This window comes from Rhea pennata, chromosome 6 (genome assembly GCF_028389875.1).
Source record: "Rhea pennata isolate bPtePen1 chromosome 6, bPtePen1.pri, whole genome shotgun sequence".
NCBI lineage: Eukaryota > Metazoa > Chordata > Aves > Rheiformes > Rheidae > Rhea > Rhea pennata.
The window spans coordinates 25,866,384-25,884,310 of NC_084668.1; the positions used below are offsets into that span (position 1 = coordinate 25,866,384).

At 38.3% G+C, this 17,927-nt stretch overlaps 1 protein-coding gene across 9 annotated transcripts in view; it reads right to left on the minus strand.

Moving 5' to 3' along the window:
- TTN (titin) overlaps positions 1-17,927 on the minus strand; it is a 242,512-nt gene that overhangs the window by 45,852 nt on the left and 178,733 nt on the right. For all 9 annotated transcript variants that reach the window (XM_062578197.1, XM_062578204.1, XM_062578203.1 and 6 more), the window contains 31 exons: positions 17,542-17,844; positions 17,151-17,453; positions 16,752-17,033; positions 15,997-16,296; positions 15,609-15,911; positions 15,201-15,509; positions 14,837-15,118; positions 14,290-14,589; positions 13,881-14,174; positions 10,808-13,774; positions 10,384-10,704; positions 9,986-10,270; positions 9,481-9,780; positions 8,851-9,153; positions 7,911-8,186; positions 7,497-7,796; positions 7,104-7,406; positions 6,567-6,866; positions 6,151-6,438; positions 5,763-6,059; positions 5,371-5,673; positions 4,978-5,283; positions 3,952-4,239; positions 3,554-3,844; positions 3,173-3,460; positions 2,419-3,009; positions 2,233-2,337; positions 1,565-1,762; positions 1,185-1,481; positions 490-1,077; positions 93-395 (listed from right to left, as the gene is read on the minus strand). In XM_062578197.1, coding sequence (XP_062434181.1) covers positions 93-395; positions 490-1,077; positions 1,185-1,481; positions 1,565-1,762; positions 2,233-2,337; positions 2,419-3,009; positions 3,173-3,460; positions 3,554-3,844; positions 3,952-4,239; positions 4,978-5,283; positions 5,371-5,673; positions 5,763-6,059; positions 6,151-6,438; positions 6,567-6,866; positions 7,104-7,406; positions 7,497-7,796; positions 7,911-8,186; positions 8,851-9,153; positions 9,481-9,780; positions 9,986-10,270; positions 10,384-10,704; positions 10,808-13,774; positions 13,881-14,174; positions 14,290-14,589; positions 14,837-15,118; positions 15,201-15,509; positions 15,609-15,911; positions 15,997-16,296; positions 16,752-17,033; positions 17,151-17,453; positions 17,542-17,844 — 12,174 coding nt within the window. The remainder of the gene's footprint in view (positions 1-92; positions 396-489; positions 1,078-1,184; positions 1,482-1,564; positions 1,763-2,232; positions 2,338-2,418; positions 3,010-3,172; positions 3,461-3,553; positions 3,845-3,951; positions 4,240-4,977; positions 5,284-5,370; positions 5,674-5,762; positions 6,060-6,150; positions 6,439-6,566; positions 6,867-7,103; positions 7,407-7,496; positions 7,797-7,910; positions 8,187-8,850; positions 9,154-9,480; positions 9,781-9,985; positions 10,271-10,383; positions 10,705-10,807; positions 13,775-13,880; positions 14,175-14,289; positions 14,590-14,836; positions 15,119-15,200; positions 15,510-15,608; positions 15,912-15,996; positions 16,297-16,751; positions 17,034-17,150; positions 17,454-17,541; positions 17,845-17,927) is intronic.

Below are 17,927 nucleotides of genomic sequence, written 5' to 3' on the forward strand. Positions count from 1 at the left end.
AAAATACCACATTATGTTAGATAATTATATTATAGAGAAAGTCACTCTTACTGTTTGTATGAATTTTGCTAAAAGAAAGGCATGATACTAACATGCAACATCCTTGCATATCACTGAGTTTGAAGCATCACTTGGTGGTCCAACTCCTGCTCTGTTTTCTGCACTAACACGGAATTCATATTCATTTCCTTCCTGGAGCCCAGTTACTTTGCATCTTAGATCTGAAACTGGTTTCTTTGTTGCTCTGACCCATCTTAAACCTTTCTTTTCTTTCCTCTCCACATAGTAACCTGTGATTTCACTTCCACCATCATCTACTGGTCTTTTCCAAGTAACTGTTGCAGTATTTTTAGTCACATTTGTTACTTCTGGTTTTCCAGGAGGGCCTGGGGGACCTGATAAGGAAGAAAAAAGTACAAAGTTAAGACAAAAATCAAGCCTTTAAAATAAATAAAGCCACACTTGCACCTCTTATCTTGTTCTGCTTACCAAATCTATCCACCATTTTAACTGGTTCTGATTGTACTGGCTCACCCTTGCCATACTGATTTACTGCTGAGACACGGAAAACATACTCATTTCCTTGGATGAGCTTACTAACAACATGCCTACAGCTCTCAATATTTTCAGCAACTAATGTCCAGAGCAGGCGGCTGGTTTCTCTCTTTTCAAGAACATATGATTTGATTGGTGATCCACCATCTTCTGCAGGAGGTGACCATGTAAGAGTGGCTTTTTCTGCTGAAACGTTACTGATCTCAATAGGGCCTGGAGGTCCTGGAACATCTAAAACTTTCACATGTATGCTCTCCTGCTTAGTACCAAAAGGATTGGTTGCAGTGATTGTATATTCGCCAGAATCTTTTCTGGCTGCGTATTTGATGCTTAGAGTTGAAGAAGTTGGCGTTGTTTCAATGTGCACAATCTCTGAAGGTCTAAAATCTTTTCCAGCTTTTGACCATGATGAAGTTGGAAGTGGCTTGCCACGGATGCTGATAGCAGACACTGTGATGGTGTCTCCTGCTTTCACTGTTAAACCTTCCTTCAGTGTAGGATCGATAACAATAGTTGGTGCCTCTGTAAAAAACAAACCAAAACCCAGGATTGTTTTAACAAGAACATACAAAAAAAAGTATGTGGTATTAATAATTCAAATCCTTCAGTTCTTAATGCCATCTACATACCGTACTCATCCTTGCATATTATGGTGTCTGTGGATTCCGATGGAGGACTGATAGCTCCTGCAGTGTTCTTTGCTCTAATTCTGAACTCATACTTGGCACCTTCAGTAAGGTCAGTTACAGTAAATGCACAGTCCGGAACATTCACATGATTTGCCTTTGTCCAAGTCTTTGAAGGCAGATCTCGTTTTTCAACAATGTACCCAGTTAACTTATGTCCACCATCATATTTTGGTTCAGTCCAAATGAGTGTTACTGAGTTCCTAGTTACATTGATAACTTCAGGTTTCCCAGGAGGATCTAAAGAAAAAATAATAAGCCACAATCAGACAATAACGATTCCAACTCTGAGAATTTTTATTTGTGTTCTCTTGATGACTCACCAATAGGATCAAGTGCGACAACTGGTTCAGATGGCAGACTTGGTTTACCTACTCCAGCCAGATTGATTGCCATCACTCTGAACTCATATTCCAGACCTTCAGTTAACCCTGTCACTCTGAAATCTTTCATCCTTATTGGAGTTTTATTGGCTCTTTTCCACAGAATGCTATTTCTTTCTTTGACTTCAATGTGATAACCTAAAAGATAAAAGGTAAGATGTAAAATATGAGGGTTTTATAAAAATTTTCATGTACCATAGCTTCATGAAACACCACTGGGCCTCTATGGCATTGTCATACAGGAACCATGCCGGAGTGGCAATAAAAAACAGATTAAGAAATGGATGTGGATATGTGTTACAGATGTATGCAATTATATAGCTTGTAAATGTAAATTGTTAATTTAAAAGAACCAAGTAATATAGATTGTTCTGTTTGATGTTCTTTCTTTAGGTGTTTCAGTCACGTGTGCAAAAATACTGTTTTTGAGTTACTGACTTCTAAGTCAAACCGTTAAGAAAGTTCAGCATAAATAGAGAAAGAATTGGAAGTACAATCAACCAATCAATCAATTTAAAGCATAAACATCTCATCGAATTATTTTACTCTTTGACAGGGAGGAAGAACTATTAAGGTGGGAAATGCTAAGGAAGCTTTTGGGGATATACCTGTGATTGGTGAGCCTCCAGTTTTTCTGGGGTCTGTCCAAGTTAAAGCTACAGAATCATGCCGAACATCAACAATGTTGGGAGGTGGAGGAGCATCTGGCACATCTAAACAACATAAAAAATGAAAAAATAAGTATCACTTCTAAAACGTTATTTTAAAGCTTAGAAATGATAATGTATACTTACCAAATGGATGTTTTGCAATGACAGGGTCAGATTTAAGGCCTTCACCTACTCCATATTTGTTTTCAGCCCTGATCCTGAATGTATATTCATTTCCTTCATGAAGTCTTGTAACTCTAAATGTAGTTTTCTGGACTGCAGAAGCACAAGTAACCCACTTATTGTTTACATTATCTCTCTTCTCTAGGACATAGTTGGTGATTTCTGAACCACCATCATCTTTTGGAGGACCCCACTTTAAGGTTATGGCATCAGCTGTGACTTCTTCAAATTTCACTGGGCCTGTTGGTATGCCAGGTTTGCCAACAACTTTTACAGAAATAGTGCCTTCCTTGCTGCCAGCAATGTTCTTCAGAGTGATCGTGTACTTTCCAGCATCAGCCTTCTGGCAGTCACGTACTAGAAGTGTGGTGTTAACTGCTGTAGATTCAAATGCAACTCGTCCAGTCTCAGTAAGTACCTGGTCTTCACCTTTCTTCCAAGTTACAGTTGGGACAGGCTTGCCTTTAATGGGTATTTTAAGACGGAAATTGCTACCTTCTTTAGCTACATAGCACAGATCAGGTAGATCTCTTAAATCAAGATCGGGTGCCACTGCAGAAAAACAAGTAACCAATTACTCAACTCTGTGTTAAAATTCAGATGCTGTTTTAAAGGCACCGGATTTGTATGTATGCATAATAATGATGCTAAGCATAAAATCAGTATAATTTGGGTAAATGACTGAGTGAAGTAATGATCTTAATTTCTTTCTTACCTATGTCATCTCTTGCCACAATTGTGAGCTCAGTTGGAGTTCCATATCCAGCATCATTTTGGGCCATGACTCTAAAAGTGTATTCTTGTCCTTCTTTTAAGTCCCTCATTGAAAAATGGAGGTTCTTTGCTCGCATAACTTCTTGCCATTTATCTTCACTAGTCAAAACCTCAACAACATATGCAAAAATACGGCTTCCACCATCACTGATAGGTTTTTTCCATACTAAATTGCATGATGATTTTGTTACAGCTGAAGCCTTTAGATCCACAACTGGCCCAGGTGTTTCTAAAAAGAAGAAAAGCATAGCACGTGCCCATTTAAGCTAAAAATTAAAATGATCTGAATGCCAAATAGGAGAAATAGATTATTTTTTCTTACCAGAAGCTTTAACAGCATCACGAGTTTCACAAGGGTCACCAATACCATATTCATTTTCAGCAAAAACCCTGAAGAAGTACGATTTGCCTTCTTCTAAGTTAGTTATCCTGAAGCTTGTCTTTGGACACTCTGTTGTTACTGTGGACCACGACTTTCTTTCTGCATCACGTTTTTCAACGACGTAATTTTTGACTGGACTGCCACCATCTATTAGTGGAGGCTCCCATGTAATGAAGGCGGAATCCTTCGATGCTTCTTTTACAACCAGGTTAATAGGAGGGCCTGGAGTATCTAGATAAATACAACCCCCCCTCATTTGATTTAGTAAACAAAATACAAAAAAACCCATCAGTTAAGAAGTGAACAAATATATCAGACTGGGGAAAACTAATACTTACCAAGTACTTTTACAACAATGGTGTATGCCTTCTTGCCACAGCTATTCTCCAGGCTTAGGACATATTTTCCAGCATCATATTTGTTTACATTTTCACAACGCAGGAAGGTATCAAAATCAGTTGACTTGATGTCTAATCCTTGTCTATCTCTTAGATTGGCACCCACTTTAGACCACATAATCTTTGGAGGTGGACGTCCTCTTACTGGCACATAAAGCCTCATTGTGACTCCAGCACGCAATACAAGGACTTTCCTTAGTTCTGCATCAAGTTCTCCCTCAGGAGGAACTGTGTATATAACAAAAAGTATGCAATTAAAACAACATCTTTAAGAATATCACTGAAGTTACTGTGACAAGAAGACCTTGCTTACTGTCATTTCACTAGATTAACTAACTCTCGTGTCTATGGTGATGTTAGTTATTGACCTGATTCCCATTTCAAGATCATTTGTAAACCTGGATTTTCTTTGCACTAACTTCTCTTCCTTCTGTTCTGCCTTTGCCACTATTTACATTTCTTATTATATGAAGAAGTCTCCGAGTTCCTCCATAATTCAAAGAAGTTTCAAAACCTCCTAGACAGTTCCCTATGTCCCAAATCAAGACAACTCTCTGAAGCAATGCTTTTGTACATACAGCAAAGTGCATTGAGTAAGCAGCATGGCTATTAAGTGCCATACAATTAAATAGTGTGCCACATAAATGCTTAATAAAGTAATCTCAGCTCCAAATTCTTTAGAAGGTCTGAATAAGACTGAAAGTTTTAAGAATGGGAGAGAGGTCTGAAAAATCTGATTGTAGGATTAGAGACAGAAAAAGTGAATGCATCTGGCATGCAAGAAAAAGAAACAGGCACCATATTCAGATTCTTTTCAATTCTGCCTCATTCTCTATAAAATCAGCAACTTTTAACCTACAGTTTTTGAGAAATGCCACATTCCAAATTGATGTTCTCTGATCTGTAACAAACCCTTCCTTTAGAACCCATCCTATGAATTAAAAGTCAACAAGTTAAGTAACATACTTAAAATGTCTTTAGCAGTGTGTTTATCAGGAACATCACTTGGATCACTGTATCCAATCTTATTGACAGCATAGATGCGGAACTGGTACTCTGTATCCTCCATCAGCCCCGTTACCACAAATTGCGTAGCCTGTAAGTTCTTGGGTAGATTGCATCTGACCCAGTTGTCCGTGTCAGCTCTTTTTACTTCTACTAGATAACCAATAATAGGGCTTCCACCATCATATGCTGGTTTGCTCCATGACAGGCTTATTGAATTACGAGTAGTATCAACCACTTTTGGGAAGGCAGGTGGGCCAGGAGGATCTGAGAATTGAAATAGTAAAGTTAATCATACAAAATGATATACAAAAATATGTGGGCATACCATCTGAGACATTACTTTTAGCTTACATTGAGGATCACGAGCATATGCTGCTTTAGATGGTGCGCTAGGCTTGCCAGGTCCAGCCTTATTCAGTGCGGTTACCCGGAACTCATATTCTGTTCCTTCTTGGAGTCCAGTGGCCTTAATCGTTCTTTCAATGACAGGCTTCCTGTTTACCTTTGTCCAGTTCAGCGCCTTAGTTTCACGCTTCTCAAGTATATAACCAGTTATTGGGGACCCTCCATCACTAGCTGGGGGCTTCCAGCTGACAGTCATAAAGTCTTTTGTTATATTACTAATTATCGGTGGATCACAAGGCCCAGGTACATCTGTGAAGATTTATTTGAAGGTTATGATTGCATTCACAGTTGTATACAAAAAAGGAATGATTCATGAAGCTATACTGCGAAACACTTACCATATGGATTCTTAGCAACTGCTGGTTCAGTGAAGACAGGGTCTCCAACACCGTATTTATTTTCAGCACATATGCGGAACTGATACTCATGTCCTTCTATTAGTTTCTCCACTGTGCAGCTTGTAATTGGTATATTGGCAGAGACTTGGGCCCAGTTTGGTCTGCTTGTTTCACGCTTGTCAACAATGTAGTTAGTAATTTCTGAACCACCATCTTCCAGAGGAGGCTCCCAAGAAAGCATTGCATGATCTGCATACATGTGTTTGATTTTAACAGAGGCTGGAGGACCAGGCTTATCTGGAAGAATTAAGATCACATTGTTATAGCTTTAGCTGTTGCTATATCATTTAACTATAAAGTACTCATTAACAGAGAGTCTTTAGCTTACCGAGTACTTTAAGCTTAATAGTTGCTGATTTTGATCCACTTGCATTTTCAGCAGTAATAGTATAGTCTCCTGTTTGCTTCCTGTTAACACTGAACAACTCAACTGTAGCAAGATTTCTCTTAGTTGTGATCTTAACACCTTCAGATGCTTTTAAAACTTCTCCTTCTTTTTTCCAGGTAATTGTTGGCATAGGCTTGCCATATACATTTGCCTCCAGACGCACATTAGTTCCAGCTTTTACTGTAAGCTGTGATTGCATAGATACATCCAACTCTATTCTGGGAGGAACTGAAAGAAAACAACACAAAAGTTAAACTAGTAAGAAATAAACTTCTGATTATTCACATGTGTATTAGTTAAAAATGCACAGACTCTTATCAGATTTCTCAGTTCTCAAATACTGTTACATTTCTCACCATTTTCTGGATGAATGGTCACTGGATCAGAAGGTTCTGAAGGTTGGCTGATGTTAACTGCTGTTTTGGCAATTGCTCTAAACTGATACTGAGCATTCTCTTCCAAATCTGTAGCAGTGTACTCTTCTAGAGGTATTTGATGAGGAGTTGTATTGCATCGGACCCACTTATCACCAGGCAATTTGCAAGCTTCAACGAAGTAGCCAATAAGTTTGCTACCACCATCATGCTTTGGTTTTGTCCATACAAGTGATACAGTACTCTTAGTGACATCAATAACTTCAGGTTTCCCAGGGGGATCTAAGTCAAAAAAGAATATGTTGTTGTCTGTTTTGCCAAAAAATTTGATGAATAAAAAAAATGGCTTTAATGGATCGTATTTACAGCACGTGTACACACAGAGCACTCACAGTGCACTTATGGTAGACATGAGAATGTAAACATACGAGCAAATTGAAGATTATGGAGTTTGCGTATATATTTAAACTAATCATAATAGCAGCAGTTTGTTGCAAACTATTAGTGTGTTTGGCTTACCGACTGGTGCCCTTGCTGTGACAAACTCTGTTGGTTTGCTAGGTTTACTTGCTCCAGCTCTGTTCAATGCATAAATTCTGAAAGTATACTCAAGACCTTCAATCAGCCCCACACAAGGGTACTCTGTTGAGCGCACAGCTGTGTCATTAGCCTTCACCCAGAGTAAACTGTTCCTTTCTTTACGCTCAATGAGATAACCGGTGATTGGACTGCCTCCATCACTATCTGGTTTATCCCAGGAAACAAAAATGCAGTCCTTATTGACCTTGGTAATACGTGCATTCTTCGGCTCACTAGGAACATCTAGATGGAAATAGAAGGATGGGTATCAATTACATGCTTTCTTGCTAGGAGGACTGAAAAGAGAAATGCTGCTATAAAACACTAACATACCAAATGGGAACCTTGCAATCATCTTGCCAGATGTAAGTGGCTCAGAAATGCCAAAGCGATTTTCAGCACGAACACGGAACATATACTCTTCTCCAGGAGTTAGTTTTCCAATTCTGCAACTTGTCTTTGTAACAGAAGCTACAGCTGTTACCCAGTCCCCTCGGCTTACATCACATTTCTCAACTATGTAGTTTGTAATGTTACTGCCACCATCTTCAAGAGGTATATGCCATGTGAGAGTGCAAGCATCAGCATCAATTTCAGAAATGTCAAAGGGAGGCTGTGGTGGACCTGGCTTATCTGCACATAGATATAAATTAAGAAAAATGGATGTAAGGAAAGTGGCAAACAGTGGAATTTACTAAAACTAGTTTTGAATAAGTCTGGATTTAAAAGTAGTAACACAAAACTTACCCATGACTATCACTCTGATTTTCTGACTATCAGTGCCAGAGCTGTTTTCTGCAGTAAGAGTGTAAAAATCAGTATCTTTTCTAGTCACATCCTTAATGATAAGAACTGAAGATTTTTCTGCCTTATGTACAGCAAGGCGACTGGATATTAGTACGTCTTGGTCTCCTTTCATCCATTTACAGACTGGCTGAGGCTTCCCATATACATGAGCTTCAATTCTCAGTTTCTTTCCAGCTTTAATGTGAACATGATCAGGCATCAGGATTTTAGGTGGGACTGGAAAAAAACACATGGAGACATATAAATTCAACTTCAACTTTTTCTTATTTCTTCATGAAACAGTCCTCTGCTTCTACCTAACATGTTATTACCAGAAGGAATGATGTGATAATTTTTAGTTTAGTTCCCGCTTATGGAAAACTCGGGGTTCTGCACTGGACAATATCTGCTCCAGTTTTACTTCTGCATTCTGATGTTAGTTACGAGAGTGTATTTTTGAGTTTGGATTACCTTCTCACGTATTTATGTAGAGACTAGCATACTGTTTATGCATCACACATAATTCTTCTTTACATCTGGAATGTAAATTAGGTCAATCTGCCCGCTCTCCCTCTCTCTTTACATTTTTTTTATTGACTTTCATTACTGACCGTCTCTTTCATTTTAAGTTCTTTGAATGTATTTATTGTTTCTTTCTAGTTCCTACCTTCTGGTTCTGTTTGCACTCAACTGAAACCGTATTCCAGAATTCTTTAATGATTCTGAATTAGTGTTCAACCTTCATCCTTTCTGACCTTATAAAAGTTTCAGTACTGTATCCTCTAGATAACTTCATAAAGTAGCTGGCTTATTGGGACTCAGTCCAAGAATTAAAATTCTTGATCATTTCATTATTAAAATAGATTATTTTAATGTAGGTAGTATTTAAACAAATACTTACTGAGTTGTTCTTTAATTTCAAATACTCCTTCAGTCTCTCTCGGCAAACTTACTCCTACAGCATTTCTAGCTGCCACTCTAAACTTGTATTTCTTTCCCTCTTTCAGACCGGCTACAACAATGGACAGGTCTTTAACAACTGAATATTCTGTCCAGCGATCTGCTGGTTGTTCTTCTTCTCTGTAGCTAACAATGTACCCATCAACTTTAGAGCCTCCATCACGCAGCGGTGGCAGCCAGCCTAAAGTTGCACTGTTCTTTGTAATTTCAGTAACTTCAAGTTTTCTTGGTGGATCAGGTTCACCTTTACAAGGGAGAAAAAAAGGAAACATATTAAACATATTAAACATTTAATTTCCAAGAATTTGACTACTGAACTTTGGTTAAATTACCAAGAAAACTGTATGCTATACATGTTATCTCAATAAGCACAGTACTGAAAAGAGCAAAATTATGAATGACTATAAAGGTACTATATTCATAGACTGTGTTATTTGTATGCCGGAAACACTGACATGGAAATATTTATGTTTTATACTGAGTGGCTGGCAGCATTGTCTAACTTAGAAATACCTACTTTCTAAAAATACAAGATCTTATTAAAATTAAAGGAAAAAAAATGCATACTTACTTAGGGGATCCGTTGCTAGGATTGGTTTTGGTATGTCACTTGGAACACCTGACCCATATTCATTTACTGCCATTACTCTAAAGAAGTACTCATTTCCAGGTACAAGATTAGCTACTTGGAAACTAGTTTTCTTTAGCTCTGCAGTGACTGTTGCCCAGGTCTTTCTGTCAGCCTCACGTTTCTGCAGGATGTAGTGAGTCACTGGGCTACCCCCGTCATTCTCTGGAGGTGCCCATGAAAGATGACATGACATCTTGGTGACATCTGAAACCTTGAAGTCTGCCACAGGTCCAGGAGTATCTAAAAAAAATTCAATTTATGTTAATCTTCTTTTCTTTAACAAGTTAAAATTTAAGTGGGTTAATAGCTTTTTATACAGAGGGAATTAGTGTTAGTTGATACAGTTGTGCTCAAATACTGTAAGCACTAGGAATCATAAAAACTTCTGTAATTAACAGGCAAAATAATTAAAACATTGTCTACGGGTATTTTTCTGGTTACTCACCTAGGACTCTGACGTTCACAAATACAGTCTTTTCTCCAGCTACATTAACAAGTGTCAATGAATATTTGCCTGAGTCATCACGTGTAGAATTGGGTATGACACAGAAGGCCATAGTGTCAACCAGGTCAACCTGTCCTTTTCTGATGACATTATCAACAACCATTCGCCTCCACGTGACTTTTGGTGCTGGGCGACCCCTAATAATAGCAAAAAGTCGAATAGGGCATCCTGCTCTGACTGTGACTAACTTTCTCATGCTTGCATCCAACTCAATCTCAGGAGGTTCTGAAAGATAGAATTAAACAAATAAAATGCAAAGTTGAACATATGAAATAAAATAAAAACAGAGCAAATAGAGATTGTATGTAATCATTCATAAAGAAGATGGGAAAAATTACCAAGTATTTCTTTAGGAGACACAGCTTCTTTCAGTTCAGCTGGACGGCCAAGGCCAACCTGATTTTGGGCAGAAACTCTGAACTCATATAACTGCTTCTCATCCAGGCTGGTGGCTGTAAATTCTGTATGAATAACTTGTGCAGCAACATTACATCGTTTCCATCCCGCTTCAGGATCAGCACCCTCAACTTTTGGTCTAATTTCCACGACATATCCAATAATTGGAGCACCACCATCATATACTGGTTTTCCCCAGCCAAGGGTAATGGAACTCTTTGTGCTATCAACCACCCTCAGGTTTGTAGGAGGACCAGGGGGTTCTGAAAAACACAATAAATGTTACAAATTAGAATAGATTTGAGCAATTAAGCAATTTGTTAAGTTAACATTAAAAAAACACAGTAAAATACTGCGGAATGGTACCTATTGGGTCTTTTGCTACTACAGGCCTTGATGGCAAGCTTGGTTCTCCAAGTCCAACTTCATTTTCAGCACTGACGCGGAATTGATATTCATGACCAGGGATGAGGTTTGTAACCTTCTTGCGTCTCTCTGGGATTGCAGTCTTAGTAACAGGAACCCATCTCAGTGATCGTTTCTCTTTCTTCTCTAAAATGTATCCTGTAATTGATTTGCCACCATCATATTCTGGTGGATTCCAAACTACAGTCATCTCTTCTTTGCTAACTCTAGTGACTTCTGGAGGGTCGGGGCGTCCAGGTCTATCATATTTAGTTTTTGCAATAATTGGCTGTGTTTCAGTTGGTGGACCGGTGCCCATTTTGTTCTCTGCACGGACTCTGAATATATATTCATTACCTTCGATAAGGCGTGTCACATTTGCATAGTTTGTCAGGACAGAAGATGAATATGTAGACCAAACCATACGTTTGCTTTCACATTTTTCTAGGATGTAGTTTTGTATTTCACAACCACCATCATCTTCTGGAGGGTCCCAAGTAACAGTGCATCTGTCACTTGAAATGTCAGTAACTTTCAAGTTTCTTACAGGACCTGGTTTATCCAAAACAATAACAGTAGCATATGCTACAAAACTACCAGCTGTATTAGTTGCAGTAATCACGTATTTCCCACCATCACTACGCTTTGATTTTGTGAGAATAAATTTAGAAGCATCAGAAGTTGTTTCAATTTTGACTCTTGGAGATCTGGTTAGATCTGTAGCATCTTTGTCTTTTGTCCATACAACTTCAGGCTGTGGTTTTCCTCTAAGTCCAGCCTCAATTCTAATTGTGTCACCTGCTTTTACAGTCAGCACCCCACTTAACTTCAAGTCTAGCACTGGTTTCTGCAGATCTTCTTTTACAACAACTTCAGCTGTTTTCACCCAGTCACTTTCACCTGCCTCATTCTTGGTTTGAACTCGGAATTGGTAAATTTTATTCTCAATACATTTATCTACCATGTAGTGTGTTTCCTTAATACTGCCTTTGTGCACCCTTTCCCATTCATCTGAATCTTTCAGTTTTCTTTCAACATGGTAACTTAAATTAGGGCTTCCACCATCGTAATCTGGTCTTCTCCATTTCAGATATACAAACGTCTTTCCTTTCTCTGCAATGTGAAGATTTTCTGGCTCTCCAGGCTTATCAATAGGATTGATGGCAAGAATGGGAGTCTTGGTCTCAATGCAAGGACCTGGGCCTATTTTGTTTTCTGCACAAACTCTGAAGAAGTATTCATGGTTCTCTATAAGATTTGCCTTTACTAATCGTTTAGTGATATCAGAGGAGACAATCGACCATCCTCTCTGGTTTGGTTGTCGGTATTCTACTATGTAGTTTGTGATTTCTGAGCCACCATTATCTACTGGATTCTCCCAAGCAATTGTACAAGAATCTTTTGTGATATAGCTTATTTTCAGGTTCTGACATGGTCCAGGTCTATCAAGTACATTAACAATGGCAAAAGCTTGAGCATGTCCGCAGCTGTTCTTAGCTGCTATTATATATTTGCCATGATCGGATCTCTTGGCTTCTTTCACTTGCAATTCAACTTTAGGTAAATCATGAACTATTTCAACACGCTTTTCTTGGACTAGCACTTTGCCATCCTTAGACCACGTTATGTCAGGATCTGGCCGGCCTTTTACTTTCCCAGTAATATGAATTGTTTGGCCTACTCTGACAGTGATTATGTCTCGACAGGTCACATCTAGGCTTACTTCTGGAGGAGAAAGAATATCCTTTGCTAGTACAGTTTCTGCTAGTTCTCTTGGTTCTCCCTCTCCCACAATGTTGACAGCTTTTATTCGGAATTTATATTCATTTCCTTCTATTAACCCAGGTACTCTAAAGGCACATTGTCTAATGAGTTCATCTTTATTAATCCTATTCCACTGTGTAGTTCCAGTTTTCTGACACTCCACAATGTATCCCAGAATTGGGCTGCCACCATCTTTGAGAGGCTTTGTCCACACAAGATCAGCTGTTTCTCTGGTTTTGTCTTTTAATTTTGGATTAATAGGTGGCCCAGGAGGAGTGATAGGACGTGATGCTTTTATTGGATCAGAGCTTGGAGATGGTTTGCTTAAGCCCACCATATTTTCTGCTAAAACTCTGAATTCATATGTGTTACCTTCAAAGAGACCAGTGACTCTGTACTTCATATCAAGTATTGGTGCCTTATTGACACGAACCCATTTACCAGATGTTTCCCGACGCTCGAGTATATAACCAGTTATTGGTGTTCCGCCATCAGATTTTGGTAGGGTCCAAGACACTGTTGCAGCGTTTTCTGTAATATCATAAACTGTTGGTTTACCAGGTGGAGATGGTGGATCAAACATATGTTTAGCAACTGTTGGTTCTGAATCAAGGGGTGCACCAATGCCTATCTTATTTTCTGCTCTAACACGGAAAATATATTCACAACCTTTCTGCAGTCTTGGAATCTTAATTTTTGTGTGACTTGTTCCTGAGCTAACCACTCCCCAGGTTTCTTTCTTTGATTGACGCTTCTCAACAATATAGTTTATTATAGGACTTCCACCATCATCTTTAGGAGGGCGCCAAGAAATAACCATATGCTCCGGTGTTACTTCAAGAATATTAATAGGACCAGTTGGTGGACCAGGAACATCCAAAACTGTAAGATGTAGAGCAACAGTTTTGCTGCCAGCTGCATTAGAAACTGTGAGTAGATATTCTCCTGTATCTTTTCTTACACAGTCTTTGATGGTAAGAACAGTTGAATAATTGTCAGTCTCAATCTTGTGTCTGCCTTCTGTTTTAATTTCAGTGCCATCAGTAACCCATTTTGCAGTGGGAACTGGAACACCTCTCATAATTGCAGGAAGTCTTACTGTGCTGCCAGCTTTAACAACAAGACCTTCAATTAACTTCACATCTAGTTCCACAGATGGAGGTACTGAAATTACAGAAAAATAGATAGAAATTACCGTATGGTTTTCAAGGGGATTACTTAAAGAAAGAGAGAAAGAATCAGTGAAACAATATGAGAAACTAAAAGTTACCTAGTTTTTCTTGACATTCTATTGGTATAGTTGTATCTGGAAGACTAAGACCAACAATATTTTGTGCTTTCACACGGAATTTGTAGATCTTTCCTTTTTGTAGGCCTGTAACAACGCAGTCTAACATGGGGACTGTCTGGAACTTAGTCCACTCCTCTGCACCATCTTCTTGATATTCCACCAAATACCCAGTTATCTCAGCACCACCATCACGATCTGGTCGATTCCAAACAAGGGAAACTTCAGTCTTGTCAACATCTACATGATGCAGATTCTTTGGTGGCCCTGGAGGATCTTTTAAAATATAAAAACAAAGTGGTTACTAAGATGGCCAGTCTATGGTATCAGAATACCATGAACACACGTGTACCAACAAGATCGACCAAACAAATCATATAACTGAACTTACGCAGTGGATCAATAGCTTTAATTGGCTTGAGAGTTTCCACATATGGACCTCTACCAAACTGATTCTCAGCTGCTACTCGGAAGAGATACTGAGTGCCTTCCATCAGATATTTAGCCATGTGACTGCGTTTCTTAGAGGATGCTGAGACAGGTACCCACTGTGCAGAAGCTACATCTTTTCTTTCCACCACGTAGTTGGTAATGACAGAACCACCATCATCTTCTGGCTCCTTCCAAGTGAGGTAGCAAGAATCACTTCTAACTTCACTGATCTGCAGATTTCTGGGTGGACCAGGCTTATCTAATATTGTAAAAAAAATCTATTATGTATTTGATAACAAAAGCATATTCTAAAAGTTTGATCAATTTTCAAGAGAATTAATGTATTTCTTATAATTTTTAGTCCTTTCTCTACATAAACTGTGTATTTTGTGATTTCTTATAGCTTAGTTTATTAATATTTTCCAGGCATTCCTTTTTTTTTCCCCCTTAATCTTTAATTAAATAATTAGAAACATGCAGTATAGAAGGAACACCAAAAAGATTACCTAAGACAACAACTTTTACTGAAACAGTCTTTGAACCAGCTGGATTTTCAACAGTCAAGGAGTAAATTCCACCATCTTCATGGACAGTGTTACGAATTTCAAGCTTACTGCCAACTCCTGTAACCTCAATATCAGCTTTGGGTGAGACCTCATGATCTTCTTTCTTCCAAGAAACTTTTGGGAATGGAACACCTTTAATCACAGCACTAAGTCTCAGGGTATCTCCAGCTTTTACATGTTGTTCTCGGGCCATATTAGCATCAAGTATCAGCTCAGGAGGTTCTGGAATGAAAATTATGAGTCTTTAGAAAACAAGGAAAAAAATCTTCTCTTAAGTAAACTTATATGATTTTATTATACTCACCAAGTCTGTCCTTTACTTCTACTGGATCAGGAACATAGGCTGGTTCTGATTCACCTGCTGCATTGACTGCCTTGACTCTGAACTTATAGGTCAAACCCCCAGTAAGTCCAGTGACTTTATATTTTGTTTCAGGACAAGAATCTGCTGTTAGATTAGCCTTTTTCCAGTCTTCATCTCCAACTTTCTGATACTCAACAAGGTAGCCAATTATTTTGCTATTACCATCATGGCGTGGTGGTTGCCAAGACAAATCAACCGAATTTTTTGTTTTATCTACTGCTTCTGGATTAATAGGTGGACTTGGCTTTGCTATTTAAAAAAAATGAAAAAAAAGGAAACTATTAAAGTTGATTTGTAACTGATATGAAGAGTATATTAAAATTCAAATGAGAAAATTTAGTACTTTACCAATTGGATCTCTGGCAAAAATTGGCTTTGATGGTGGACTAGGATCACCAACACCAATTTCGTTTTCTGCTGAAACTCGGAATTCATATTCACAGCCTTCAAGGAGGTCAGGTACTTTGAACTGAGTACTGGGGAAAATTGGATCTTTGGTGACTCTGACCCATCTAGTTGCCATTGTTTCCTTCTTTTCTACAATATAGGTTGTTATTGGCTTGCCTCCATCATACGGTTTGTTCCAAACCACCACAGCAGAGTCTTTGGTAACATCCTTAATGATTGGTTGCTCAGGTGCATCAGGAACACCTGAAAAATAAATTATGAGTTTATAACGATAACAGATAGAGTAAAGATGAAAGTATCAAGGTAAAATAGTAAAGGAATGACATACTGAAACGGTCCTTGGCTTTCATCTCATCAGAGATGAGAGGATCACTTATGCCATAAAGATTTTCAGCATAAATTCGAACTTGATATTCTTTTCCTTCAAGCAGCTTAGGAATTTTGCACGTTGTCTTAACTGTAGCAGATGTAACTGGCATCCACAGGTCCCGGTGTGCATCCTTCTTCTCAATAATGTAATTTGTAATTTCACTGCCTCCATCATCTAATGGAGGCTTCCAGGAAACTACCATATGATCTTTATGAACTTCGTCAAATATAACAGGGCCTACTGGGGGTGATGGGCGATCTATTAAAGAAAAAATGAAACAAATTCATGCTTTTATATGAGCTTCAAATAATGACATAGATTAAACAGTGTCAATATAGTAAATATATCATGCAATTAGAAACATGGCCTCATCATTTTATATAAGGAATCAAGACATCTATTCCTCTTTAGAACTTGTTTGAGGAACTGGATTTATTAATTAATGCTTATAACATGTCTGGTGGTTAACATTTTATACACTGTGTTGACATTCTCTGAATGTGAAAACATTAAATTATTCGTGGTGAATTAGCAAAGCCGCAAGTTAACTAAGTATTCAAAATTAATAAATAGTATTTCAGCATGACAAAAAGGGCAGTAAATCAAAATATTGTTATAAAGAATACATTTTAATTTTTACATTTTATATAATTCAATGAATTCTAATCTCTATTAAAAAATAAAGACAAATCAAATCAATCAGTAAAACCTACCAACAACATTAACTTGACAAAATCCTTTTCTTGATCCTGTGCTATTCTCTACAGTAACACAGTATTTGCCTGAGTCTTCACGGACAGATTTCAATATCCCCAAGCAAAGAGTTGTAGGAGTTGTCTTGATCTTTATACGGCCATCTTCTTTCACAACAATATCATCCTTTAGCCAAGTAACCTTTGGTGCAGGCTTGCCTGAATAACGTCCAGTCAGGCTGAAAGCTTCACCAACCCGAACAATAAGCTTGTCTCTAAAGTCAAGGTCAAGTGTTGGAGGAGCTGAAAGATCAAATTAAAAAGCACAATGCCCCAAAAGGTTAGCAATAGTAGTAAGAAAAAGTAAGAAATCACTAAATATGTCTCTATTTTCAAAACAAATTTGAAAAAGATACATACCAATTTCATCCTTGCATGTGATTGGTTTTGTGCAAAACGATGGCTTGCCTTGCCCCACAATGTTACAAGCACTCACACGATACTCATAGGTGTCACCCTCTTTCAAGCCTTCTATAGTGTATTTCCTATCAAGCATTTTCTCCTTTGTGACTCTGTGGAACTTCTCTTTTCCAATGAGACGGCTTTCTAAAACGTACATGGTGATATCCGAGCCTCCATTGTATTTTGGAGGGTTCCAAGTCAATGTAACAGAATTCTTGGTAACTGCTTTTACCTCCAGGTCTTCTGGACGGTCAGGAACAGCTGTGAAAAAAACACAAAAATAGAGTAAGTGCATTTTTATACAGATTCATCTCATGTGACAATAGTCCAACCCCCCAAATATACTTACTTATTGGATCTCTAATGACAAGCTCTTTTGGTGTCTCTGTGAATGGACCCATGCCAATTATATTCTCAGCTGCGATTCGGAAAAAGTAGGCTTTTCCTTCAGTGAGTCCCTGAACAGTGGCATTCTGTCTTGTAACCGTGTAGGTTACTGGAGTCCAAGCTCTATGGTCAGATTCACGTTTTTCAATTATATAGTTGGTAATAGGAGAACCACCATCATCTTCTGGAGTAAACCATGTCAGTTTGCAAGAGTCGTTGGTTAGGTTCTCAGTAAGGAATGGCATACCAACAGGGCCTGGCACATCTAAAAGCAGTGAAGAAATGAAATACTTAAGTGTACATGCTGAATGTTATAAAACTCTACTTGTTCACAAGCACTGAAGTTAC